Source organism: Phaenicophaeus curvirostris, chromosome 5 (assembly GCF_032191515.1).
Source record: "Phaenicophaeus curvirostris isolate KB17595 chromosome 5, BPBGC_Pcur_1.0, whole genome shotgun sequence".
In the NCBI taxonomy this organism is placed as follows: Eukaryota; Metazoa; Chordata; class Aves; order Cuculiformes; family Cuculidae; genus Phaenicophaeus; species Phaenicophaeus curvirostris.
This window is the reverse complement of record NC_091396.1, coordinates 64,361,442-64,388,745: the sequence shown is the minus strand read 5'-3', so window position 1 is coordinate 64,388,745 and position 27,304 is coordinate 64,361,442. Positions and strand designations below refer to the sequence as shown.

The window sequence follows — 27,304 nt, the reverse complement described above, 5'->3', positions numbered from 1 at the left end:
AGAGGAAATGGCCTCAAGCTCCGCCAGGGGAGGTTCAGGCTGAACGTTAGGAAAAAATTTTCTCGGAAAGGGTCATTGGGCACTGGCAGAGGCTGCCCAGGGAGGGGGTTGAGTCACCTTCCCTGGAGGGGTTTAAGGGACAGGTGGACGAGGTGCTGAGGGACATGGTTTAGTGTTTGATAGGAATGGTTGGACTCAATCCAGTGGGTCTTTTCCAACGTGGTGATTCTATGATTCCCACCATCAGGGATAACATTAACAGTTTGTTTGTAAGTCATTTCTCCTGCCAGGCTTTGATAAGACATTGTGACTAACTGTGAAAATGTCCCCTTTGAGCGTTTCTGTGTTTGCCACGACCCAGAAGCTGCCCACACAATATAGGACTGACTGGCCGAGTGCCTCCAAGGCAACCAACAACCTGTGTGGGGAGCTGTGAGGGTGGGAAGCCTCCAGAGATCTTCCTTCAGATGGTGAGGCCAGTGGCTCGTGCCTCTGGTCCTGGCTCCACTTGGGAAAGCTGCACTCGAGTGGGGAACTCCTTCGCATGGTGGAGGAGTTAAGGGAGGAGGTAAGGAGGCTGAGGAGCGTCAGGGAGTGTGAGAGGGAGATAGACCAGTGGAGCAGGGCCCTCTCACTAACTCAGCAGCCTGCTGGGGCTGGCGTGTCTGAACACCATCCACCTGCAAGGTGGGGGAACAAGAGATGGGGAATGGCAGCAAGTTCCTGCCAGAGGAAGGAAAGCTGCTCCCCTCACCCAGACAGCAAAACCCCAGATCCCCCTGGTGAACAAGTACCAGGTGCTGCAGGTGGAATCCAACCCTGAGAATGAGGGTGATGGCTCCCACAGCCTAGAATCCTTCCCTAGGTCACACCATCCTCAGAAAAAGATAAAAACATCCTCCATTAAGAAGAAGAGGAGGGTGATTGTTGTAGGGGACTCCCTCCTAAAAGGAACGGAGGGACCCACTTGCAGACCGGACCCGCTCCACAGAGAGGTCTGCTGCTTACCGGGGGCATCAGTGAAGGAGGTAGCTCGAAAACTTCCTTCCCTGGTCCACGAGACAGACTACTATCCTCTGATACTAGTCCAAACTGGTAACGATGGTCTAGTAAACAAAAAGGCTAAAACCATCAAGAATGACTTCAGGGCCATTGGGAAAATGATGGAGGGCTCTGGGGCACAAATAGTATTCTGCTCCATCCCAAGGCTAAATAGAGAGGAGGGGGAAGACAGGAAGAAGAATTCGATTAATGCCTGGCTCCGAGCCTGGTGTGAGGAGAGGGGCTTTGGCTTCTTTGATCATGGGGTGGCTCAGGCACCCCCAGGCTTTCTTGCTAAGGATGGGACACGTGGGTCTCCTAGGGGAACTAAAGCCCTTGCTAGAAACCTAGCTAAGCTCATAAATCAAGCTTTGAACTAGATATGAAGGGGGAGGGTGTTGAGCCCAGGCTAGACAGGAACGAGCCTGGAAGTGGGGCAATGGTGATTTGGAGAGGGTGTGCTGGTGAGGACCACCAGTACCTCACCACATAGAAAGTGGGGGAGAACACACCTCGGGGTGCTAAGGGAGATACGGGCACTCTGGAGCTAGCTACTCCAGTTACCGGGCAATTGGGAATGAAATCTGTTCCCTCTAAGAGGGCTGAAGGCTCAGCAGCTCAGCTGAAGTGCATTTACACCAATGCACACAGCATGGGGAATAAGAAGGAAGAGCTGGAAGCTGTCGTAGGGCAAGGAGCCTATGATGTTGTTGCCATCATGCAAGTGTGGTGGGACGACTCATATAACTGGAGTGCAGCTATGGTGGGTACAAACTCTTCAGGCAGGATAGGAAGGGTAGGAGAGGAGGCGGGGTAGCCCTCTTTGTAAGGGAGACTTGGACACAGTTGAGATGGATTGTGGTGATGAGGAGATTGAGTGCCTGTGGGTTAAAATCAGAGGAGCCCACCAGAAGGTGGATTTTGTGATGGGAGTGTGTTACAGACCACCCAGCCAAGGAGAAGCAGCTGATGAGCTCTTCTATAAACAACTGGGGTTAATCTCTAGATTGATGCCTCTTGTTCTTGTGGGAGACTTCAATCTGCCTGATATCTGCTGGAAGTACAATAGAGCAGAAAGGAAGCAGTCTAGGAGGTTCCTGGAGTGCATGGAAGAGAACTTCCTTGCAGAGCTAGTGAATGAACCAACAAGGGTGGGTGCCCTCCTGGACCTGCTATTTGTGAACAGAGAAGGCCTTGTGGGGGATGTGGCAGTAGGTGGACACCTAGGACAAAGCGATCATGAGATGATAGGGTTTTCTGTTCTAGGTGAAGGGAAGAGGGTTGTTAGTAGGATGGTAGCATTAAATTTCCAGAGGGCAGACTTTGAACTCTTCAGAAGGCTGGTTGGCAAAGTCTCATGGGAGACAGTACTTAAGGGCAAGGGAGCCCCTGAGGGCTGGGAGCTCTTCCAAAAGGAAACCCTAGCAGCTCAGGAGAAAGCCATCCCCATGTTCCGGAAAAAAAGCCGGCAGGGGAGAATACCAGCTTGGTTGAACAGAGAGATCTTGAGTGATATCAAGAAGAAGAGAAATGTTTATGGGCTCTGGAAGAGGGGACAGGCCTCTTGGGGGGACTACAGGAGGGAAGTGAGATTGTGTAGAGAAAAAATCAGAAGGGCTAAGGCTCAACTAGAAATCAGATTGGTAAAGTCTGTGAAAGATAACAAAAAATCCTTCTATAAATATATATATAATAAAAGGAGGACTAGAGAGACCATACAGTCCCTGTTGGATGCAGAAGGAACAACAGTGACAGGGGATGAGGAAAAGGCTGAGGTACTTAATGCCTTCTTTGCCTCAGTCTTTAATTGTAAAGAATGTTGTTCCATCTGTGTACAAACCCAGGAGCTAGAGGAGCAAAATGAGGCTCCCGTGATCCAAGAGGAGGTGTCAGAGCCTTGCTAGCCCAGCTAGACACCCACAAGTCTATGGGGCCGGATGGGATTCAGCCAAGGGTATTGAAGGAGCTGGCGGATGTGCTGGCCAAACCCCTTTCCATCATCTTCCAACAGTCCTGGCTGACTGGGGAAGTCCCAGTGGACTGGAGGCTGGCTGATGTTGTGCCCATCTACAAGAAGGGTCACAGGGAGGATCCAGGGAACTACAGGCTTGTTAGTCTGACCTCAGTGCCAGGGAAAGTCATGGAGCAGGTGATCTTGAGTGCAATCATGAAGCACATGCAAGAGAACCGGGTGATCAGGCCCAGTCAACATGGGTTCACAAAAGGCAGGTCTTGCCAAACTAACGTGATCGCCTTCTATGACAAAGTGACTTGGCTACTGGATGAGGGAAAGGCTGTGGATGTATCTTCCTGGACTTCAGTAAAGCCTTTGACACAGTTTCTCACAGCATTCTGCTTGAGAAACTGTCACCTCTGGCCTGGACAGGCGCACACTCTCCTGGGTGGAAAACTGGTTGGCTGGAGGGCCCAGAGAGTGGTGGGAAATGGTGTGAAATACAGCTGGAGGCCAGAGACAAGTGGTGTCCCCAGGGCTCAGTGCTGGGTCCAACCCTGTTCAATGTCTTTATCAATGACCTGGATGAAGGCATCGAGTGCACCCTTAGCAAGTTTGCGGACGACACTAAGCTGGGTGGAAGTGTGGATCTGCTGGAGGGTAGGGAGGCTCTGCAAAGGGATCTGAACAGGCTGGACCACTGGGCAGAGTCCAGTGGCATGAGGTTTAACAAGGCCAAATGCCGGGTCCTGCACTTGGGGCACAACAACCCTGTGCAGCTACAGACTAGGAGAAGTCTGGCTGGAAAGCTGCCTGGAGGAGAGGGACCTGGGGGTGTTGGTTGACAATGACTGAACATGAGCCAGCAGTGTGCCCAGCTGACCAAGAAGGCCAATGGCATCTTGGCTTGTATCAGAAACGGTGTGACCAGCAGGTCCAGGGAGGTTATTCTCCCTCTGTACTCAGCAGTGGTGAGACCGCTCCTCGAATCCTGTGTTCAGTTCTGGGCCCCTCACCACAAGAAGGATGTTGAGGCTCTGGAGTGAGTCCAGAGAAGAGCAACGCAGCTGGTGAAGGGGCTGGAGAACAGGCCTTCTGAGGAGCGGCTGAGAGAGCTGGGGGTGTTTAGCCTGGAGAAGAGGAGGCTGAGGGGAGACCTCATTGCTCTCTACAACTACCTGAAAGGAGGTTGTGGAGAGGAGGGTGCTGCCTCTTCTCCCAAGTGTTGGAGGGCAGGACAAGAGGGAATGGCCTCAAGCTCCGCCAGGGGAGGTTTAGGCTGGACCTTAGGAAAAAAATTTTTCACGGAAAGGGTCATTGGGCACTGTCAGAGGCTGCCCAGGGAGGTGGTTGATTCACCTTCCCTGGAGGTGTTTAAGGCACGGGTGGATGAGGTGTTAAGAGGAATGGTTTCGTGTTTGATAGGAATGGTTGGACTTGATGATCCGGTGGGTGTCTTCCAACCTGGTTATTCTATGATTCTATGACTCAACAATGTGCTATTTGGGTCACAACCTGTTCTCCATTGTGCCTCTGTTTCTCACCCACAGCTTGGGAAACTCTTCAGGAAAGCTTCGGCAGTGCCATCAGCCAGTGCTTTGAATAGTGTTCTGCAGAAATACAAAGACATTTTATCCGAGGTGGGGGAATGCTTTGGCCGGAACTTAACCCTGTGGAGATGCCAGTGCCCAGTATAGCACCGTGATGGGTATTGCTGAGTCGTGCTTGCACAGCGAGGAATTTGAGCCACAGCGCCTGCTCTCAGGCCAGGCTTCAGCTTTGCCACCCTGCCAAAGTCCAGAGATCATGGTCCGGTTCGAATTTGTCCGTGGGATCTGCCAATCGCACCTCCAGTGGGACTGACTCAGTGGTGACCAAAAGACCTTGGCAGCGCATGTGTGTGCTTCACTCCTTCCTTCTGCTGGAGTGGTCGCATCTTTCATGCCGCTGTTGCCGTGGCCTGTTAAAGCTCCCCATGCTCAGCAGAGTTATTGGACTAGATTGACTTGTAGTGCGACTACATAGACCCATGAGACTTTCCACCTCCACCACAGCTGCTTTGACACCACTTCAGGGTAGGCTTTTTGTGCATTTTTGACACACACGAGGCACTGGATGCATAGAACAAGTCTTTAAATGCCAAGGTCTTCATCCTGTGTGCCAGGCGGTACATCTGAAACACTGTACCTAGATTCGACAACCTTTTTGTACCTGCTTGAAGGTAAGGCTGCACTGTTCAGACAACATTTGCACTTGGAAAGCTACCTTAACACGCACTAGAATCACTTTAAAATGACTTCATAGCTCCTATGGAACACAAACATAGCAGCAAGGCACCAATGTGGTGAGGACTCCTCCATTCAAGCCAGTCTCTGTTCTTATCAAAAGCTTGTAGAATAGAAATATTAGAACATTTGAATTAAAAACGTGGCTTATGTGTTCTTTTCAAACACCATCAGAAAGCTTCTTCAAAGACACAAGCGTAAGAGATGAAATTGCCTTTATTCATCTTAGTATAAAACAGGAAGATGTAGAATTAAACATTTCTAATACGCTAACCTTTTTCTAACCCTGTCCGTTAGAGGCTTCAAGAGTCTCTGAACTGAGCCCAGCTCTTGACATTTAAATGTGTCTTTCAGGTCGTAATAGCTTATACAATATGATGGCTCAAAGCAGGCATCTATGAAGTTATATACACTTATTTCCTCTTCCAAAGGTGCTATGCAATGCCTCAGAAAAGCTTGTGCATTTCAGTTCCTGGAAGAAATGTGGTTTCTTGCAAGCAGCAAAGTGCAAATAGAACAAGCAAGCTCTACCATCCCCCTCGTCTGCATTTTTGTGGATGCACCTCAAAAAAAAGCCTTCTCAGGTTATCAGCACAGCCTGGCTGCAAACTGAGGAGCAAATTTCTTACCATTAATATTCAGGCTTTGTGTAACTGTAAGTCTTGAGTTCTGAAGGGTCATATCTCAGCAACAGGTAGGAGAAATTTTATTTCCACAGGAATTTCTTTAGAATAATTCACCAGCAACTCTCCAATGAAAAATTCAATTTTCATCTGTTTTGGCAATAGATTTGTTATAAGAAAAAACAACTTTTTCATTTTTTGTGTGCTCAGAATCTTCTGCTAATGACTCCATTTTCTGTGCATCCCCTCCAGCCTGTGGTGGCAGTGGTTCTTCTTCTGGAATAAACTGAGCAGGCCAGCACCTTCCTTGTTGGCATGCCTCATTGTCCTCACTCCCCTTTCCAATTTGATGGAGATCCTTGACAATTATTTTTTCCGTATCTTCTAGTACCGTTGTCAATAAATTAAATAGGAGAGCGATCCAGGCTAGACCAAAAATAATCCAAACGGCCACAAGGGTTCGGTAGTAGGAAAAATAATTCCTATCAGGCTGTTTACCTGCAGATTAGGGGTGAGAAAGAAGAAAATGAACAAGTTAAAATTGCTTTGCCTCCATAAAGTAAGGCAGCCTAATGGATTCATTCATGGGTTTTATGTTGAGTACTTGAAGGGGACTTTTCCATTGTAGTTGCCTCTCTCACCTCCCCAGCATTAGGTTAAGGCTGGGCAAGTCTCTTGTTGCAATAAACTGATATATGAGAGCACAAACATGTGTGTCAAAAAGATACACTGGGATAGAGGTGAATTAGCAGCAGAGCAAGGATATGTTTTTTCCATTTATAGTGCACCAGTCTCAATTCAACCTCTGCATTTACAGGTAAATGCAATGACGTGGAAGGTGGTATAAAATTGTATTGTCTTATCTTGAAAGTATTTCCAGACCCCCTAGGCACAAAAAGCAGAGCACAGTGAGCCACCATAACCACACGACTGGTACCACCTAGGTCATTGAAGTTCTATGTGCTTCTATTACGTGTGATAATAACCCAATAAATAGTTGCTTTAGATGCTAGGTACTCTTGATCATACAAAGAGAGTGGTTGCAATTTCTACTGTACTTTTGAATGGCTTCAGGAGCTTACTCCGTTAAAAAAATGGGTGACTGATCAACTAACTGACACGTGCCAAGAACGCAGCTTTCTGTGTTGGAAAGCAGTGCACTGAGGCTTATTTGATGCAATCCAAACCTCTTGGCATCAGCCAGTATCTCACACCTGCTTTTCTGCACGGGTCATTTTGTTTGTTTCATCAGACGTCAGCAATCCACTACCAACATACAGAAAGCATTTGCTCCTACTGCAGTTAGTCCCACTTTATCATGTGATACAGTCAATATAGACCTGGCACCTGCAGGAAAACTTGCTGATATTACCTACCGAGTGCTGTAAGTCACTGTCAAGGGTGACCACAGGCAGCAGATAGCAGAGCAACGTGCATGGACTGGGAGATCGCCACAAAACTGGGGGATCATTTCCCATTGTGAAGATGCCCAGAAGGATCCAGGATGCTGAGAACTCTTTTCAAGTCCTGCAATGCTCTGTGCTCATAGATCAATGTGCAGGATCTTTGTACTTCATGCTGCAAGGGTGCTGGAAATGGGGCAGGAGTGGAATGGTTTGTCCTCATGGCTAGATATCCAGCAGCTATTTCTTTTTCTTTTACTGGGGCTGAGTTGGTAGACACGATAGCAGTCTTGCTACAAAGCATTTCATTTTGTACTCTTATCTGAAGTTCATGATATGGGGTTAGCAAAGCAACTATTATTATCCTTCTGACGATAACTCATAACTGGACTTCAGCAGGGCATAAATTTTGTCAACAGCCCAAGGGCATTTTCACTCTAGAAGTATCACCGATTTGTACCTGTATTACAAGCAGTTAAATCCAGACTCTGTCGTCTTTCTAGGATTTCTCCCTACCCAAAATAGACTTTGTCTCATGTTTGAGGTACGACAGCTACAATCCAGTTTTGAATCACTAAAATGCAAATAAACTCAAACCTGTTCTGTTCCACTTGGACAGCCCAAACCCATTTATCATCTGTAATCAATTATAAATGCATAATTCTCAGAGCAGTCATTGATTCTGCTTGTTTCATTGTGAAGGTGTGAGGCGTTAAACCTGTGATCATGTTATCACTGTTGTTTACGGTTGATTGAGAAAAATACTGCAGGGAAAAATATTTCAGCTCCAGTTAAGTCATCTTAATGAAGAGGAATTCACAGAACCAGGAGGCCCGTATAATTATTATTTTTAAACCAATTTGTAAAAGAATACAACTGCAAAGGAGGAAAGTGCTATGGAGGTTGTGGTTTTCAGGCTGTGACTTCCTCTTATTATCACAAAACACACTTGTAATTTGGACAAGGGAAGAGAATGCACCAGCTTGATGTCCAATTTTTTTCCTGCACGGCATTAGCCGCTTTTCACCTTCCTGTATTCCGTGTCACTGAAGGTTGGGGTTCACAGTGTCACACAGGCCAGGGTTATCAGTCCTACAGATTGTTAGGAAAGAAATGTCTGTGCCCTGTTGTCCTCCACTGCAGTGCCCCTGGATGAAGAAAACATCAAAGACAAAACTGTTGTGTGATACAGATTCCTTGCTGGTGCCCAAGTTCTGTGTCATTCATGGCAATGCTGCTCAACCACTGTTGGTGACAAGGAATCTTTCTCTGTGTTATGTGAAAAGGGAAATTTCAGGGGACATTGGCTTCCTGTGCTTTGTAGCAAGAGGGAGCAGTTAGCTAGCTGGGATCACCTTGGGAAACGTGGCCTAATTAACTCATTGCCTTTGCATGAATTAACAATCAGCCAGGCTACAAGATTGTTATGATAACTAAACTCATGCAATAAATCAAGATGTCAACTGGATCATCAAAGCACTAGCCAGTCTCTTTAGCAGACTCAGAGAAACCAACGCCAGCAGGGAACATCAGAAAACATCTGGAAAAACTTGTGGACACCCTCTGCCAAAGTCCTCAGCCTGACATAAGAAATCTTTCAAACACACAGCAGGGCTGCCAGCATGTCTCCAAGGTCCCTCTTGCATCTCTGCAAGGCTTGAGAGTCTTGAGTTTGTTGTGTGGGGCATGTCTGCCCATCAGAAAGGGATGTGAGGCTTCCACATTCTCTGTAGGGGCAGCACTGATGCTCAAGTATCGTCTCCAGAACTATCTTGTATCTCCACCGAAGAGAAGTTCAGGCTGGCAAGATGCTGGCAGGACAGGCAGTGGTAGGGAATTCTTTGATTCCCTTCAGAGTCCAGGTGTTTGGCTGCTTCTGTGGACACTGATTTGGCTCATGGTGATCATATTGGAGTTCCTCTGGATGCTTATTCCACGGAGAGTGCAGTTTGGTCAGCAGATCCACAGAAGCATTTCGAGAAGCACTCCAGCTTGCTGGAGTGTAGACTGAAGAGTTCACCTCTGGGGTAAATCCTAAGCTCTGACTTGTGAAGACAAGCAGCCTCCAGTGATGAATAGGAAACTAAAGGCCACTTTTGCCGTGATATCCATGTTTAATCCCCACTTCTTATGGAGTGAGTATATTTTCCCAGTTTGCCATGACTGAGATTTTGACCTCTCAGTCTGTTGTGTAAAAACTTGTCTTCTGAAGCATCACTACTTATTTTGTTACTCCACATCATGAAACATAGGTCTTACGTTGCTAAAGCAGGGATACATGCCTTATTTTGTACGATAGTTGCAAACTGTTCCCTTTTGGTATATGGAAATTCCTAGGTTCTTTGAATTCTCCCCCTACGCTCGCCCTTCCCTCCCCAAAATACTTGGCTTCTTCGCATCCCAAAGAAGCCGATTTCATTATATTTAGACAATTTTGTGCTTTTGTCAGCACATGCAATCCCAGGGAAATCAGTATTTCCCTTGGAACTGTAAAAGGCAAAGACTAGTCAAAGACTCAGAGAGAAGATTCGTCTCTGCAGTACGTTGGTGGCCTGTGCAGTCAACCCATGGTAATCCTGGTCATAACCCTGGTGCTTTGCTGTGTGTCCTCTCTGAAATGATCCTTACCTACTACATAATCTCCAAAGCCAATGGTGCTGAGGGTGATAAATGCAAAGTAAATTCCTTCGCTGTAGGACCAACCCTCTGTTTTCTGGAAGAACAGTGATGGCAAGCATAGAAAAACTAGGATTCCCGTTGCCAAGAAGAACAAAAGGGTCAAATATTTGATCTTCTTCTGAAAAAGAAAGAAACTAATTCAGTTATAATCATGATTTGACACACTAGCAGGCCATATATACTCATGGCTCTTCATAATGTGTGGCTATCTAGGAATACCTACTAGGATTACAGGAACCTGTATTAAGTGCTCTTCCTCTAAAAGTACCGCCTTGCTGTGAAGCAGGAAGAACCTATATATTATGGATGTTGCATATCCACAGTAGCCCTGGAAGATGTAGTCTTTTATCTGATTGTGTCAGCCTCCAATGACCATGAGTATAGGAGGAATTCCTATCCAATGACTTCTACTGGAGTCAAACTATTTCCAGTTTTCATCAGACAACTTCACTTTTAGTTTTTAGTTATTCAGGCATGGCACCTAAAGAACATTCAAATTTTGCAGGGAAAATTGAATATATTATTATATATATTAATGCCATTTTTGAGAATACTCTCTCCAAGGGTCTTGATTGTTGACTTTAGTTTTCATTGTGTCAGTGCCACAACTTGACTCCTACTCAGTGGATACCTTACTATAGGAAGACCTTTAACAAATACGAAGAAGTGCCTGGTCAATGACTATTAAACCATCATACTTCTCAGTAGTCATGAAGAAGCCTTGGCTGGAGAAAGGGACCTGTTATATATTAAGATTTATCTTCCAGACACATGTATGCCCCATCTCTGGAGGTGTTCAAGGCCAGGTTGGAGGAGGCTATGAGCAAGCTGCTCTAGTGGAAAACGTCCCTGCCCAGAGCAAGGGCAGTGGAACTGGATGATCTTTAAGGTCCCTTCCAACTCAAACCATTCTATGATTCTGTATTATCTATGTATTGAATTTTAGAAGTCTGGATTGTCTGGAAATTAGTGGCAACTGTTGGTTGTTTGTGCCTTCATGCACTGTGCATGTGCTTTAGTCTATATCCGATCAAGCCTTGTGTTCTATTTCAGTTTCCCAGACATAAAACAATTTGAACAGGGTGTCTGTAGCATTGCAGCATGTAGGTCCAGGGAGGTTATTCTGCCCCTGGACTCGGCACTGGTGAGACCGCTCCTCGAATCCTGTGTTCAGTTCTGGACCCTCACCACAAGAAGGATGTTGAGGCTCTGGAGCGAGTCCAGAGAAGAGCAACAAAGCTGGTGAAGGGGCTGGAGAACAGGCCTTGTGAGGAACGGCTGAGAGAGCTGGGGGTGTTTAGCCTGGAGAAGAAGAGGCTGAGGGGAGACCTCATTGCTCTCTACAGCTACCTGAAAGGAGGTTGAGAGAGGAGGGTGCTGGCCTCTTCTCCCAAGTGACAGGGGACAGGACGAGGGGGAATGGCCAGGGGAGGTTCAGGCTGAACATTATGAAATAAATTTTCACGGAAAGGGTCATTGGGCGCTGTCAGAGGCTGCCCAGGGAGGTGGTTGATTCACCTTCCCTGGAGGTGTTTAAGGGACGGGTGGATGAGTTGCTGAGGGGCATGGTTTAGTGATTGATGGGAATGGTTGGACTGGATGATCTGGTGGGTCTTTTCCAGCCTGGTGATTCTGTGATTCTATGATTCATACATTGTTCTGAAAGGGAATTACAGTAGGAGGCAGAGAAAAGCTGTTCTCACTTTCTCAGTAGCAGTGAGAGAAGGGAAGGACCTGCAAATAACTCAGGGCATAACCAGGTAAGACACATCCTGTCTCTAGCCCTTTACAGGTGCCTCCTCACCTTTCAGCAACTGGTCTCAGATGGGCAACTTCAGCCTAATGTTTCCTTTCTGTCAAAGTCAAGGGAGGAGGGGGATTAAAGAACTGCATAATGAATAAGGAGGGATGATACACTAGGAATTGAGTCAATATCCATTGAAGCCCCTACAGTTCACCTACTTTTTACAGTGCATTTGCTTTTTGCCGTCTCAAGATGAAATGCTTAATCATTTCTCTCTTTACTGACTGTAAAGGGAGACAGATACTTCCCTAGAGTGTTAGCGCCTGAAATAGGTGTCTAGAGAAGTGGGATGAAGTGCCCAATCTCGCTGTTGATTGCTGAAGGGGGCTGGATGTCTGCCATTTAGATTGGGCAGACAGAATATATCCCTTTCTCTGAATATCTCCTCTATGATTTCTTTGCTTAGCTCTGCAAGTGAGGAACGTCTCTTTCTCTCTCCTAGCACAATGCCTAACACAGCACGAGACAAATACAACAGAGGACAATGCCAGCATATATCTTGAGAAAAAAATCCTAGAAATGAACGTATAACTGTTCCTGAGTAAGTAAAACCAATTACCTTTCTCATTCCTTTCTCGTGTAGGAATTTCCCCAGCTTTTTACACAGCAGTGAGAGCATCTTACCAACACGGTGCAGAAAAACAATATTCAGAGGGATTCCAAACAAAGCAAAGAAGACACAGAAGATCTGGCCCCCAGCAGTTTTAGGACGTAGTGTGCCATAGCCTGTGAAAAAAGATGGGTGAGAGGAGATATTCCGAAGAACTGGATTAGCCCATGGTTTCATTCACACCTACCCCAGCCTGGCCTGCCTTTGACCCCAAGAGAGTTGGCTAGAACTTCTCAGTCCACATACACTCTTTTTTCTCCGAAAGAAAACAGGAAGTAAATGAGGTGATTTGCCCTGCAGGTTTTGGAGGATGCAGAAAACATTGTGCACCCCCAATGCAGGCTTATTGGGTATGAAAGCACAATCTAAAAGCAGTTACAGAAAACATGCTCTGTTCTGTGTCGAATACATAGAAAGACAGAAATAAGAGGTTTGGGGACCTGGAATACATCAAGGCTGGAGTCCCAGGGGTTTTGCCACATCATAACTGCATATAACCATCTCTTGGTTCTTGGCGATCTGCCTGGATGTTAGTGACCTCCTCTGGTTAAATGCCAGTAAGCTGATATGTCCAGATACTGGCTCCAGTCCTGAAGGCAGTGCCGTCTGCATTAGAATAGACAGTGCTAATTAGTTCAAACCATACTGGTGGATGATTTATTCATGCCAGAGAGATATTTCTCTTAAACTTCTACTAAAAGAGATTTTATCTAAGTAGTGAACAGCAGCTGCAGAATTCGAAACATGTCCTTAAATGGACTGGAGACTTTGTTCCTCTTAGACTTCAGGAGTTGAATCACTGAGTGCAAGAGTCTTGTACTTTATGTATATCCTTACTCTGTCTGTGACCTTGAGAAAAGGCACTTTCCCAAGCACTGATCATCTCAAGACATCCATTATTTGGAAAATGCAAAGTTTTCTTTCTGGGAAAGACAAATAAAACAACTGAGTGATTATTGGCTACTAGACCCCCAAACACTTGACCTGTCTTGTGCACGTGTCACAGAACTATTCCATTTCCATGACAAAAGCTGGTGAAGAGGACTGCAATAGCTGATGTACCTTCACAACAGACCTCTGTGGCGAAGGCACGGGTAAACAGGTTGCCCAGGGAGGTGGTTGATTCACCTTCCCTGGAGGTGTTTAAGGCACGGGTGGACGTGGTGCTAAGGGGCATGGTTTAGTGTGTGATAGGAATGGTTGGACTGGATGATCCGGTGGGTCTCTTCCAACCTGGTTATTCTATGATTCTATGAAAATTACACTTTTTCCTGGGACAGCCTTTCTGCTTTCACTAGGGAAGCAAATTTGATGGGGAGTGACTGATTTGTCTGGCTGTAATAAAAAAATACAATGGTAGAGGTGTTGGTGAGGAATGGATTGGCTGGTAGCAGGGTGCTGACAAACCAGGGAAACTTTACCAAGATGTGAATGTTGTAACCATGGAACATTTGTCATCAATGTGGTGGGGCAGAAGCTTTTCTTCTACAGCAGGAGGTCTCCACATGGGGTCGTGCAACACCTACACACTTGCTCTGATTCTGGGATACCACTGGGGCCCTTGTGACATATCACACTCACAGATCAGTGGAGCCTCGGGTGGAGTGGGAGTGAGGCCCCAGCTTCACTTTGCAAAAACATAGATTTTACTTTCACTGCAGGAAAGTGAGAAGCAGGATCCAACAGTGTGTATTTTATGCTTCCATTTGGCAGGCCTGCACTTTTGAGACACATATTTGAAAGAAAGCGAAGGGCAGTCAGGAGCAGGCGGCCCCTGAAAAAGCCAGAACACCTTGAAGCAGTAGTGTAAGAATGTCAGCATTTGCCTTGCCCCCTTCCCATTTCCCCCCCTGCTCTCCAGCATTTTACTAATTCAAGATGTGCACTAACAGCTCAGCATAGATTCTTGAGACAGTGACCATGCCCCAGCAGAGATCACTTCTTTCCTAGCGTTCCTTGATGCTTTACAACAGTTATGGATCCGGAACCTGTTCGATCCTACAATAAAGACCAGGAAAGTGTTTATCTCCCACCCACAACTGGCATCAGAGCTAACATTTTAACAGACGGCTCAAAAAGAAGACACAAGTGGGAAATTATACAGAAGGCCACTGATATTTCAGAAGGCAAAATAATGCACAAAGAGCTGTGCAGTGGTGAGGTCTCAGCACCAAGTCCATTGCTGCTTACCGTCCATGACAACAAAGGGCTGGAGTTTTATCCTTGAAAATATTCTCCATTTTGGTTCTAACAGGCAGAAATAATAAGCATCCAAAAAAGGCACAAATACACATAAATGGAAAGCATTCGACCTACCTATTGTGGACACAACCGTGCCTGCAAAGAAGAAGGAGTTACTGAAATCCCAGTTGCTGTCGTCAGTCTGTGATTTATTTCCAACAGGGTATACTCCATTCTGAATGGCTTCGGTCAAGTTCTGGGAAGGAAAGCAAAGTCTGGTATTGACATGGCTGCTTTTCTCAAGCGCTTGCTGTAAGAGAGCAGCGTATTTCAATTCAGGATGGGGGATAACATGATTGCGAGCAGCCCTGTGGAAGACTTGGGGCACTGATCAATGAGAATCATAGAATCATAGAATAACCAGGTTGGAAGACACCCACCGGATCATCGAGTCCAACCATTCCTATCAAACACTAACCCATGTCCCTTAGCACCTCGTCCACCCGTCCCTTAAACCGCTCCAGGGAAGGTGACTCAACCCCCTCCCTGGGCAGCCTGTTCCAGTGCCCAGTGACCCTTTCTGTGAAACATTTTTTCCTAATGTCCAGCCTAAATCTCCCCTGGCGGAGCTTGAGGCCATTTGTGCTTACAGAGCAGAAGGCCAACCGTGTCCTGGGCCATATCAGAAGCAGCGTGGCCAGCAGGATGAGGGAGGGGATTCTGCCCCTCTACCCCACTCTCGCGAGGCTCTACCTGGAGTCCCGTGTCCAGTTCTGGAATCCTTAACATCAGAAGGATATGAAACTGTTGGAACAGGTCCAGAGAAGGCCATAAAGTTGATCAGAGGGATGAAGCACCTCCCGTATGAGGACAGGCTGAGAGAGTTGGGGTTTTTCAGCGTGGAGAAGAGAAAGCTCCAGGAAGACCTTATAGTGACCTTCCGGAACCTGAAGGGGCTACAGGAAATCTGGGGAGGGACATTTTACAAGCACCTGTAGTGAGAGGATGAGGGGGAATGCCTTTACATTGGAAGGAGGAAGATTTAGATTAGACATTAGGAAGAAATTCTTCATGGGGAGGTGATGAGGCCCTGGCCCAGGTTGCCCAGGGATGCTGTGGCTGCCCCATCCTTGGAATTGTTCAAGGACAGGTTGGATGGAGCCTTGAGCAGCCTGGTCAAGTGGGAGATGCCTGTGCCCGTGGCAGAAGGGCTGGAACTGGATGATCTTTAAGGTCCCTTCCAACCCAAACCATTCTATAATTAATTCTCTGGTTTGGCTAACTAAACTACTGCTCCTTTCCTGTGAATACCACTCATTTATCCTCAGCAATTCTCTGACACTATTCACACTTTTACCTGCAAGCCTGGGCAGCAGCCAGCCAGTGGTTTTCAGTGTTAGTCTTCTGCGCTGTTTATGCTGACTGCCGTAGTGGGTATTAGGAGAAATGAGATCAAAGACCTCCTTTCTTTTAGGTTAAGCACTTTGGAAGAAATGATCCCCTGTGATTAGGACGTGGCAGAGCAAGACATTCCACCAGCTTAAGTCAGGGGGTGGCTGGTGGCTGGCTTCGAGTTTGTCCTTGCGATGACTGTGGTGGATCCGAGACCTGATCACCCACCTGTACGCAGCCACACTGAGCTGTGACCCTGATCCCTCCAGGGAATCAGTGAGTTATAGCAGGGTATGCATGACATAGGTAGAGAATTCAGGTTTAAGGCTGTATTCTGGTCAGTGTCACAGATTTAAATTCAGAAAACATCCATTGATTTGCAGAGCATTACTCTTGATGTGACCACAGCCAGAATTCAGCCTGACATATACGCTCATCTCCAATCAGCATGCGTGAACACACGCATATTTACAATGTGGTCTTCGAGATAATGTTAGATGAATATGAATCAGAGATGGTTCAGGTTGAGTTGCGACTGCCCTGCCACAGCAGGTTTGACTGGGTACATCCCCCGGCCATCTATCATGTTATGAATTTTCAGAATCTACCCTTTTTCCTTGATTTTCATTCTAGATGCTGTTACTTTTTTAAAAAAAGTTGAAATAAATAATAATAATTGTAAACCCCCAGACAGTGTCCATCTGTCCCTGCCCTTAGCAAACAGAGAACATTGGACTGGGAAGACAGGCTGGTTTGTCCAGAAACATTTTAGGTAAAATCTAAAATAAACTGCACCAGGAAAGTCTTTCTCCCTGCTTCCTCCCTCACTATCTTTTTTGCTGTTGTCCCAGAAAATCAAAGCTAACCAAAGTCATTCCACAACTCTTGCACAAAGATTTCACTGTCTTGAAAAATTCCTCTTTTTTTTTCTGCTTCCCTACCTGCAAAAAAACCCGAAGGTGAAGAGGCTGCATGCGCTTGTGAACTAGGGGCTGGATTGCTGCTGTGTCAGAAATACTAGTTCTTCCCCTCTTGTCCTTATCCCGTGAGCTGACAGACCCACTTCTCCTGCCACACCACCCGCTGTAGATAAGCATAACCCCACCAAAAACTGAATCACCTTGAGGCAAGACCCCAAAGAATCAGAACACTGCGGGGTGGGGTCTATTAAGGGCTCGCTCACAAGGTTTTGTCAAGCTCTTCAAGCTGTATTTGCCATCGATGTGAATCGCCTGCTCAGACCAGAGAGCGGGCTTGGGGTTTCCTAATATCCAAATGACCACATCAGCAGGAATACAGTGAAAGTTATGGCCAGCAAGGCTGAGTAGGAAAGAACCTCTTCTTGGGAACTAGGAGGGAGAATTGTTTTCCGTGGGCTTGGCACTTACCTTCATAAATTGCTCCATCTCTGGCACTGTGAGGCGGGTGAACTTGTGCAGAAAAGCTTCCTTCATTTGGGCAGCTGCAATTTTCTCCTGCTTCTCAGCGCTCCTCTCTAGAGCCTGGAAAACGGCAGCACCCACCAGCAGGTAGATGAAGTAGCCGGCCACCAGCAAACCCGTCTGCAACTTGCCACTGCACATGGCCTTCAGCAGGACGCGGCAAGGGACGGGGAGTGAGAGGTGGCAAATGGTAAATCACTCACGCTCCTGGGTAGCCTCCCCCGGGCAGAAAGAGCCCTCCCAGTTCCGATTTCCACTGGGATCCTGCGCTGACAGGGGCAGCAAGCTGTCAAATACATCCCTGGAGAAACTGGAAGAGAAAAAGCCACAACAAACCCAACCTCTTCCCTCTCCCTCCGCCCCGCAAAGAAAAAAATAACCAACCCCCGAACTTTCCACCCTCTGAGATGCATGCTGTTTAGGGATTTCCTCTTGTCTGTGAAACTCTGCCTTGCCGAGTTCTCAGGAAAAGTGGATCAGGATCTGAGGAGCTGGCAGACGACCATCTCCTGCACTAGAGTCTCTGGGGAAGGGGAGGATAGCCTGCAACGGACCCACAGGGGAGCTTGCTTGGAAAAACATTATTTTATCTCCTCTGCCCCCTGTTAACTCTGACAACTGGGCACCAGGGCAAGGCCCAATGACCCCAGAAGCCCCTTTGTGCCCTGAGTTTAGGTGCAGCTTCGGGAAAAGGCAGCTGGGTGATTCTATGATTCTGTATTACTGACAGTACTGCAGCCTCTACTGATTTCAGAAGGACGGGTCCTACACATTGGGAACTCACTTACGTAAGTTTTCTAAATTGTTCCCATCAGCTGCAGTGAGAATTTGACTGCCATCAATACGAATTCGTAGGGTGTTAGAGTGAAGTCCTTGAATAAAGATACTGACTCTGAAACAGACACAAGGCAGATCTGAGCCTGACTCTTCCATGGACATTCTTAACATTCAGATTAACTTGCTTGACATTAGATATCCCAACCCTTTCATTTGCTTTACGCACAATTTATTGTTATTTCAGCAGATGCCCAAGTTTAATAATGAGGAAAAACTGAAGCAAATCAGCCTTTGGGGGAGCATTTAAAATATGCTACCTATTCTGCTCTTCAAGCTTTTGGTTTTTCTATTGAGTTTGAAAATAAATGAAAAGGCAAAGACTCTGGGATTAGCTTTGCAGAACTGGTGCAAACAAGAAGTGGCAGATGGCTTCACTCTGTCATGTGCAGGTTGTCCTTTCGCATATAAACCTGTTTGACCTCAGAGGGAAACAGGAAAGCTATGAATGAAAGTAAGTAGCTTTGCAAACCCTTAAAGTTCAAAGATTTTCTTTTGAGTTACTGGAACAGGGCTTGTAGAAACAGGATGTGGCGTGTTTCCTTTCACTTCTTTGGAAGCCCTGTGGTGTCAAAGGTCTGTTTCTTCCTCAGATTTAAACTGGGGACAATCTATCTGATGAAGCAGCCACATTGTCCCCATGCACTGAGAGTTCTTGAATACATGCCACCTAGATACAAGTTAATACAACCCACCTAGATGCTAATTAATCAAACCAAATCACTGGTGATGGCAGCTCTTCTCTCACACTCCCGCAGACCTTCAGCCAGGTGGACTGACAGATCTGTGCAATGTCACTTTTTCCTCAAGAAGTTTCTGAAGACATGGATGTAAAACCTCGTCCCTGTAGTTTTCAGCTGTGGGAAAACAGCTGATCCAGCCCTCAAGCAGTTACCACTTCTCCACCTGGGGCTCAAGTCCAGGCCAGGCAAAGTTGAGGAGGATGGGAACTGGTAACCTGCCATTTCCCTGGGCTGGGGACTGCATTATTTACCCCGTCCTTAGCTGGCAAACCCACGTAGTGACATCAGGTGATAACAAAGGGCAGGAGGGAACATTTCCTGCCTCTTACACGACGTGTTGGGACAGAGTTCTCTTATGCTGAACTGTGCTCTCACTCCTTCTGGCTCTCATCATCTTTTTCTGTGTGTGGCATCAGCTATTTTTGCTGCATCGTTACACCTTCCATGTCCTTAGGCCTGAAAATACGTCCAGGTTAAGGGAAAATGTTGTCAGTTGCCATGAAAATGACTTACCACGTGACTGTGGTCGTACTGCCTGCTGTGCTTAGGGCTAAAACCATTATTTTTAATGGGTTTTAACCATGAAAGGGTAAAAAGGTTAAAGGGTTTTTAACCCTCTTTTTTACATTTCCACGCGGTTCTTCTATAAATGTCTGTTACATATGACTGTGATCAGAACATTCAGTCTTCTGATGTGGGTCATTTTGTGTTTGATGTGGCGATCTCATGCCAGGCTTACACTAAAGCTTCCTCCAATGGAGATCCTCAAATCTCTCAGTTGTCCACAGGAATTTGTCTTTGCAGATCTTAAAAAAAACCTGTCAGCTGTCAAGGAAATGGGCTGATTTCCATGGGTGAAGAAAATGCTGAAGCTGGTCACTTGCCTTTGCTAGGTGGCTGAGACTAAGAACCCTAGCATGCAGAAGGGGCCCAGAACTGAACACAGGATTCGAGGAGCGGTCTCACCAGTGCCGAGTACAGAGGGAGAAGAACCTCCCTGGAGCTGCTGGTCACGCCGTTTCTGGTCCAAGCCAAGATGTCATTGGCCTTCTTGACCACCTGGGCCACTGCTGGCTAAAGCACATGGAGGACATGGGGGTGATTAATGGCAGCCAGCACAGCTTCACCAGGGGCAAATCCTGTATGACCAGCTTCGTGGCTTTCTATGACGGGGTAACCGCAGCAGGAGACATGGGTAGAGCAGTGGATGTGATTTATCTAGACTTCCGTAAAGCCTTTGACATGGTCCCCCACAATGTGCTTCTCTCTGACTTGGAGAGATACGGATTTCACGGGTGGACGGTTCGGTGGATAAGAAACTGGTTGGATGGTCATATTAAAAGAGTGGTGGTCAACGGCTGAAAGTCCAGATAGAGAACTGTGACAAGTGGTGTCACTCAGGGGTCCGTACTGGGACTGGTGCTGTTTAATATCATCATCAACGATATTGACAGCGAGATTGAGAGCACCCTCAGCAAGGTGGCAGATGACACTGAGCTGAGTGGTGTAGTTGCCACACCAGAAGGATGGGACGTCATCCAGAGGGACCTGGACAGGCTGGGGAAGTGGGGCTGTGAGAACCTCATGAGGTTTAACAAGGCCAAGTGCAAGGTCCTTCACCTGGGTCGAGGCAATCCCCGATTTCAGTACACGATGGCGGATAATGTGATTGAGAGGTGCCCTGCAGAGAAGGACTTGGGGTGCTGGCTGATGAGAGCCAGCAATGTGCCCTCGCAGCACAGAAGGCCAACCATGTCCTGGGCTGCATCAAAAGAAGCGAGGCCAGCAGGTCGAGGGAAGTGATTCTGCCCCTCTATTCCTCTCTCGTGAGACCTCATCTGGAATGCTGTGTCCATTTCTGCATTCCTCAACGTAAGAAGGATATGGAACGGTTGGAACGGGTCCAGAGGAGGCTACAAAGATGGTCAGAGGGCTGGAGCACCTCCCATACGAGGACAGGCTGAGAGAGTTGGGGTTGTTCAGTCTGGAGCAGAGAAGGCTCCGAGGAGATCTTACTGTGACTTAAAGGGGCCTACAGGAAAGCCGGAGAGGGACTGTTCCTAAGGGCTTGTGGTGATAGGACAAAGGGGAACGGGTATGAACTGGAGAGGGGGTGATTTAGACTAGACATTAGGAAGAATTTCTTCACCGTGACAGTGGTGAGACACTGGAACGGGTTGCCAAGGGTAGTTGGGGCTGCCCCATCCCTGGAGGTGTTCAAGGCCAGGTTGGATGGGGCCTTGGGCAGCCTGATCTAGTGGGATGTCCCTGCCCAGGGCAGGGGGGTGGGAACTAGTCGCAGTTGCGGCGGCCAACAAACGTAGAAGTGGTGAGCAAAAGGACACCTTTATTGGTTTCACGAGACTTTTTGTACCCTTTCTGGGACAGTGTGTTGATATACAATTGGTTTATGCAAAGACCAACAATTCATAATTGGATGACTCTTTCTCTGTTGTAACTTCATCATTGGATGATTCCACCTGCGGCCTGGCAGCTTCCTAATCTTGTTTACTCAGCTCTTCTTGGCGCTTTCTAGCTTCATCAAGGATACACGGGTATCTGTTCAAGGCCAATGTTAAGCTTGCATTCTCATCCCTCGGAGCAGCCAAGATTTTCCACAGAACCAGATAGTCTTTAATGTCCCTTCCAACCCTAACTATTCAATGATTCTATGATTCCATGATCTTCACAGGGACGCCAACCTTCGAAGGTGCTGCCCACACTGATGGCAGTTGGCATTCCTCTTGACAGAGGGTTGCTGTCCCTGTCTGTGTCCCACATTCTCCTCTCTTTTTCCCAGCAGTGTGAAGCCATCTTCTGCCATCAGCTGTGAGACCCAAACCCAAACCTCTGTACACAAAGACCTCTTTCAGTGTCCTAAGATCAGCAGTGTGAACCTAAATCGCACCTCCCTGAGCTCACGCATTGCCCTGGCATGGGCATCTGAGTCGTGTGTGAGGTGCTGGAAGAGACTGAGTGGTTCAGCCATTCGGATCCTCGGAGGCAAAATTATCTCCTTGGGCATGTTCTCATTGCCAAGGAAGAAGTGGCTGAGGCATTTCTCCTCCAGGCAGCAGCGCGTGTATCACCTGAAATCCACCATCTGTGGCACAAAATCCTCCATGTCCCAGCCTGACGGGCCTGCGGTGGTCAGGAGATGCATCACAGCTGTCTTGAAGGTATAGATGGACGAGCTACTGCCTACCAGGATGAGTTGTCTCTGCATCCCAAGGAAGGCACTTCAGGATCCCCATGACACAGAGACAACGTGCACGGCTGGGGAGGGGGATGAACTATTCCCACCGGCTCAACGTGGGAGCGCAGAGAGCTGGGGGAAGCGGTGAAAGCAGAGGCCAGTGCCCCATTTCCTTCTGGAAATGCTCCTCGGCTCTGCGGCAGCTGAGCAGCCGGCACCCTATGCCCACGGCCCCTGGGAGAGTGATGCACAGACACGCAGAGACGCAGCCTTTGTTCAAACACACCATTTATTGGCAACTTTGTACAGTGCAAATATCCCGGAGGGAATGGGTTCTCTCCAAGAGACGGGGACGGTCGCCGTGGGTCAGTGTCAAGTGTGAGGATGTCGCCTGCTGTCAACTGTGAGACCAACACTCAGGCTCTGTGCATGGAGACCTCTTTCAATGTCTCTTCACGAGCAGCCTTACGAGCTGATATTGCAGCTGTTGGAAATCACGCAACGCCTCGGCATAGGCCGCTGGATCCTGTGTGAGGGGTCGGAAGAGATTGAGTGGCTCGGCCTTTCTGAAGGATGGCGGCAACCTTATCTCCTCGGGCACGTTCTCATTGCCAAGGAAGAAGTGTTTGAGGCACTTCTCCTCCAGGCAGCAGCGCACGTATTGCATGAGGTCTTGCAGCCGCAGTAGCCGGTACTTGCTGCACCAATCTGAGAGGGGGATTGTGGTCAGGAGGTGCATGACAGCTGTCTTGAAGGCATAGATGGAAAAGCTTGTGCCCGTCAGGCCGTGGGCGCAGTAGTGAAGGCATCTGAGGTGGACACGGCCGGCTGGGATGTGCCTGGCCACGTACTCAAAGAACTTCGCCTCGGCCGCAGCGTAGGTCACTGGCCACGTAGTGCTTGGGGTGGAGGTGTCGTCTGGAGCCTGGCTACTTAGGAAGATGTCCGAGTCTCCGTGCCGCACCCCAAAGATCAACTCAATGAAGAAGGTTCTTCCAGAGGCACTTGTCAGCTCCAGCCTGCAGGACCGGCTGGAGGGCAGCGTCTTCATGTTGTAGCGACGCAGCTGATGCACATCCCTCCAGGCTGACATCACGAGGTTCTGGAACCAGTGGGCAGTTTTGTGCACGTCTAGGTAGCAGCCTGTGCAGAGGGTGTGTAGGAGGCTGGGGTCCTGATTTTTTGTGATGTCCTTCTGAGAATGGTGGAGGAAGCAGGTCATGTTCTCCTCCATCTGCTGCCCTGTGCAGGTGCACTCCAGCTCCACGCGGATGCGGGGGTCTCCTGCTGGCATCTCCCTTGCGGTGCCAAGCTCCAGGTTGAAGGTGTGGCCGCGAGGTGCCTTCAGGGGCAGGAGCAGCTGGTGGACAGCATCATCATCACAGGGAAACCAGCCTTCGAAGGAAGTGCCCACACTGATGGCTTGTTGCAGCACAGGGTAGAAACTCTCCCACAACTGCTCTTGGATGACCGAGAGGAGTTCATCCACCAGATCCTCCACCACCAGGCGACTGTACGTCACATACTGCACTGGCCTGCAAGAGCGCCTTTCAAAAATCCCGACCCGATCCCTCTCTTCATCAGAACCTTCTTCTCCACTTCCTTCCTCCTCCACCTCCTCTTCCTCCTCCACCTCCTCTTTCTCCTCCACCGGCTCCAAGTTCCAGACCAGATCCCTCTCATCATCAGGACCTTCCCCTTCACTTTCTTCCTTCTCCTTCACCTTCAACATGTTGCAGCCAGCCCTTTCCTCAGTGCTGCTGCTGTCTGCCGCACGGCTCCTTTTCCTCAAGCACCAGCAGAGGCCCAAGAGCAGGACCAGGCCTGCAGCAATCACCCAGAGGTGCCACTGCTGCAAGGCAGTAGAGTGCTGTGCTACCCTGGCAACGTCCCACTGCTTCTGTGTCTTCGGCTCCAGGGACCTCTGCGCTATCTCCTGCCATAGCCGAGCCATCTCCTTCTCCAGGAACTGGGCACGCTGTGCCATGTGCTCACGCGTGGCCTCATCCAGCTCATCCCCAGCCAGGGGCAGGTGCCGTATGAGGGTTAGGAACACACGGACGAGGAATGAAGTGGCAGCCATGGCCTGCAGGAGGAAGGAGAAGAGGGGTTCAGAGGGGCTGTGCTGGAGGGAGCTGGTGGCAGGGGAGAGAGACCTTTGGGGCAGGCAGGAGTGGGGACGAGGCAGCTGGGAGGCAGCGATGCCTTTGAACCGCGCCCTGCCCAAGGTGCTCCTGCGAGCGGCTGGGGCCTCGGTGCTGGGGCAGAACCGACCCTCCCTGGGACCCACGTTTCCACCCCAGCCCTCGTCCAGCCCAGCCTCCCGCCACGTGTGCACTCACCACCCTCCCACGCCGCACTGGCCAGGGCTGCCTGCCGGTGCCTCTATAACCTGCCCCGTGGTCTCTCGTCCTTTGTGATGTCACAGGCACCGGAGCGCACCACGGGCACCGGAGCACACCGCGGGCACCGGAGCACACCACGGGCTCACCCCCAGCCAGCCCCACCCCCAGCTCAGCGACTTTCAGCTGTCCCTTCCCTGCTCCTGCTGGCCACACCATTTCTGACCCACGCCAGGATGCTCTTGGCCGTCTTGGCCACTGGAACCCCTGCTGCCTCATGCTCAGCCACTGTTGACCTGCACCACCAGGTGCTTTTCCACCAGGCAGCTTTCCAGCGGCTTTCCCTGGGGCGATTCATGGGGCAGTTGTGACTGAAGTGCTGCCCCCGCTATTCTGCCTTTTTGAACCCCATAGAATCGACCTCGGACCATAATCCACCCTGTCCACATCCCACTGGAGAGGCTTCTTGCCCTCAAGCACGTCAACATGAATGAGGCAGCAGTGGCCCAATGGCATCTTGGCTTGTGTCAGAAACGGCGTGACCAGCAGGGCCAGGGAGGTTATTCTCCCTCTGTACTCAGCAGTGGTGAGACCGCTCCTCGAATCCTGTGTTCAGTTCTGGGCCCCTCACCACAAGAAGGATGTTGAGGCTCTGGAGCGAGTCCAGAGAAGAGCAACGAAGCTGGTGAAGGGGCTGGAGAACAGGCCTTCTGAGGAACGGCTGAGAGAGCTGGGGGTGTTTAGCCTGGAGAAGAGGAGGCTGAGGGGAGACCTCATTGCTCTCTATAACTACCTGAAAGGAGGTCGTGGAGAGGAGGGAGCTGGGCTCTTCTCCCAAGTGACAGGGGACAGGACGAGGGGGAATGGCCTCAAGCTCCGCCAGGGGAGGTTCAGGCTGAACAGTATGAAAAAAGTTTTCACGGAAAGGGTCATTGGGCAGTGGAACAGGCTGCCCAGGGAGGTGGTTGAGCCGCATTCCCTGGAGGTGTTTGAGGGACGGGTGGACCAGGTGCTGAGGGGCATGGTTTAGTGGTCGATAGGAATGGTTGGACTGTATGATCTGGTGGGTCTCTTCAAACCTGGTGATTCTATGATTCTATGATTCTAATTTTGTGTCATCTGCGGAGTTACCTAGGGAGCACTGAATCCCCTAATCCAGATGAACAATAAAGATCTGAAACAAGACTGGCCCCAACACTGAGCCCTGGACAATACCGCTTGTGACCGGCCACCAAAGGATTTAATTCCCTTCCCAACCACACCCTGGGCTCCACCATCCAGTCAGTGTTTTACCCCCCAAAGTGCACACCTAAGCCATGAGCTGCCAGCTCCTCTAGGAGAAGGCAGTGGCAGTGTCAAAGGCTTTACTGAAGTGCAGGTAGAAAACATCCACAGCTTCTTCCTCAGGCACTGAGTGGGTCAGCTGGTCATAGAAGGAGACCAGACAGGTGAAGCAGGACAGTCCTTTCATGAACCCGTGCTGGCTGAGCCCGATCCCCTGCTTGTCGTGCACGTGCTTGGTGAGCGCAGTCAAGGGGACTGCAGCAGGATGCAGGGTGGCAATCAAAATGTCTGCAGCAAATCAAGTCTCCTGCGCACCAGGGCTGACTCTGTCTCCTTCTGATGCCACGCCCGGCTTCTCAAACCTTACCCTGTGTGATATTGTAATAATTGTAACAGGACTAATAATCCACAATCATGGCCTTGTAATGCCGCTGTTGTATAATAAACTGTACTGTGACGATACCGGGTCAGAACGCTTGGACAGCAGGTTCCATTAACCGTTTCACGAAACATGCGTGATTCCAGGAAGGACGTTGGTTGGAAATAACAACTTGTCCACCGTTCTCTGCCAGCATTTTGGGGACATGTCATTTTAATCCGCTCGTCAGACAGCGGCTGTAATTTGTGGCAGGGAGCGACTTTACCCATTCAATTGCTCAGCCACTTGTTCGATCTGCGCTTTCTGCTCTCTGAATTCAGCTTGCCAAACATCTCTTGCAGCCTGTAACTCCTCTTGGGGCAGTCAAAGCACGTGAAGAGGGGCTACAGGGATCACAACCTTTTATGGAATAAGTTCTAGCCCTGACAGAAGTAACCAGCCCTCCGCCCCCTGGCATGAGGCTTTCCCACTGTCTCTGACCCCCCTAAAGCCTCGTCTCCTGCCCCAAGGGTGAGGGCAGATTCCAGATTGAGGAAGGCACGTGGAAAAAGAACTGCAAAAGCTCTAGCAGGAGAGTGAAGTTTCTTCCAATGACTTTATGAAATAATGAAGCTTGTGAGGGGGCTGGAGAACAGGCCTTACGAGGAACAGCTGAGAGAGCTGGGGGTGTTTAGCCTGGAGGAGAGGAGGCTGAGGGGAGACCTCATTGCTCTCTACAACTTCCTGAAAGGAGGTTGTGGAGCAGAGGGAGCCCGGCTCTTCTGCTATGTGACAGGGGACAGGACAAGAGGAAATGGCCTCAAGCTCCGCCAGGGGAGGTTCAGGCTGAACATTAGGAAAAAATTTTCTCGGAAAGGGTCATTGGGCACTGGCAGAGGCTGCCCAGGGAGGGGGTTGAGTCACCTTCCCTGGAGGGGTTTAAGGGACAGGTGGACGAGGTGCTGAGGGACATGGTTTAGTGTTTGATAGGAATGGTTGGACTCAATCCAGTGGGTCTTTTCCAACGTGGTGATTCTATGATTCCCACCATCAGGGATAACATTAACAGTTTGTTTGTAAGTCATTTCTCCTGCCAGGCTTTGATAAGACATTGTGACTAACTGTGAAAATGT

General features: G+C 48.9%; 2 protein-coding genes across 2 annotated transcripts; both read right to left on the bottom strand.

Moving 5' to 3' along the window:
- Positions 1-5,450: 5,450 nt before the first annotated feature.
- On the bottom strand, positions 5,451-17,737 carry LOC138721637 (potassium channel subfamily K member 16-like). Its single transcript, XM_069858988.1, has 5 exons — positions 17,361-17,737; positions 14,716-14,836; positions 12,349-12,515; positions 9,935-10,103; positions 5,451-6,401 (listed from the first exon to the last, which is right to left on the bottom strand). The coding sequence occupies exons 1-5, from the start codon at positions 17,553-17,555 to the stop codon at positions 6,043-6,045; spliced, it is 1,011 nt and encodes a 336-aa protein (XP_069715089.1). The 5' UTR covers positions 17,556-17,737; the 3' UTR covers positions 5,451-6,042.
- Positions 17,738-22,458: 4,721 nt separating this feature from the next.
- LOC138720698 (inositol 1,4,5-trisphosphate receptor-interacting protein-like 1) lies at positions 22,459-24,270 on the bottom strand. Its single transcript, XM_069857046.1, has one exon. The coding sequence runs from the start codon at positions 24,268-24,270 to the stop codon at positions 22,630-22,632; it is 1,641 nt and encodes a 546-aa protein (XP_069713147.1). The 3' UTR covers positions 22,459-22,629.
- Positions 24,271-27,304: the final 3,034 nt, after the last annotated feature.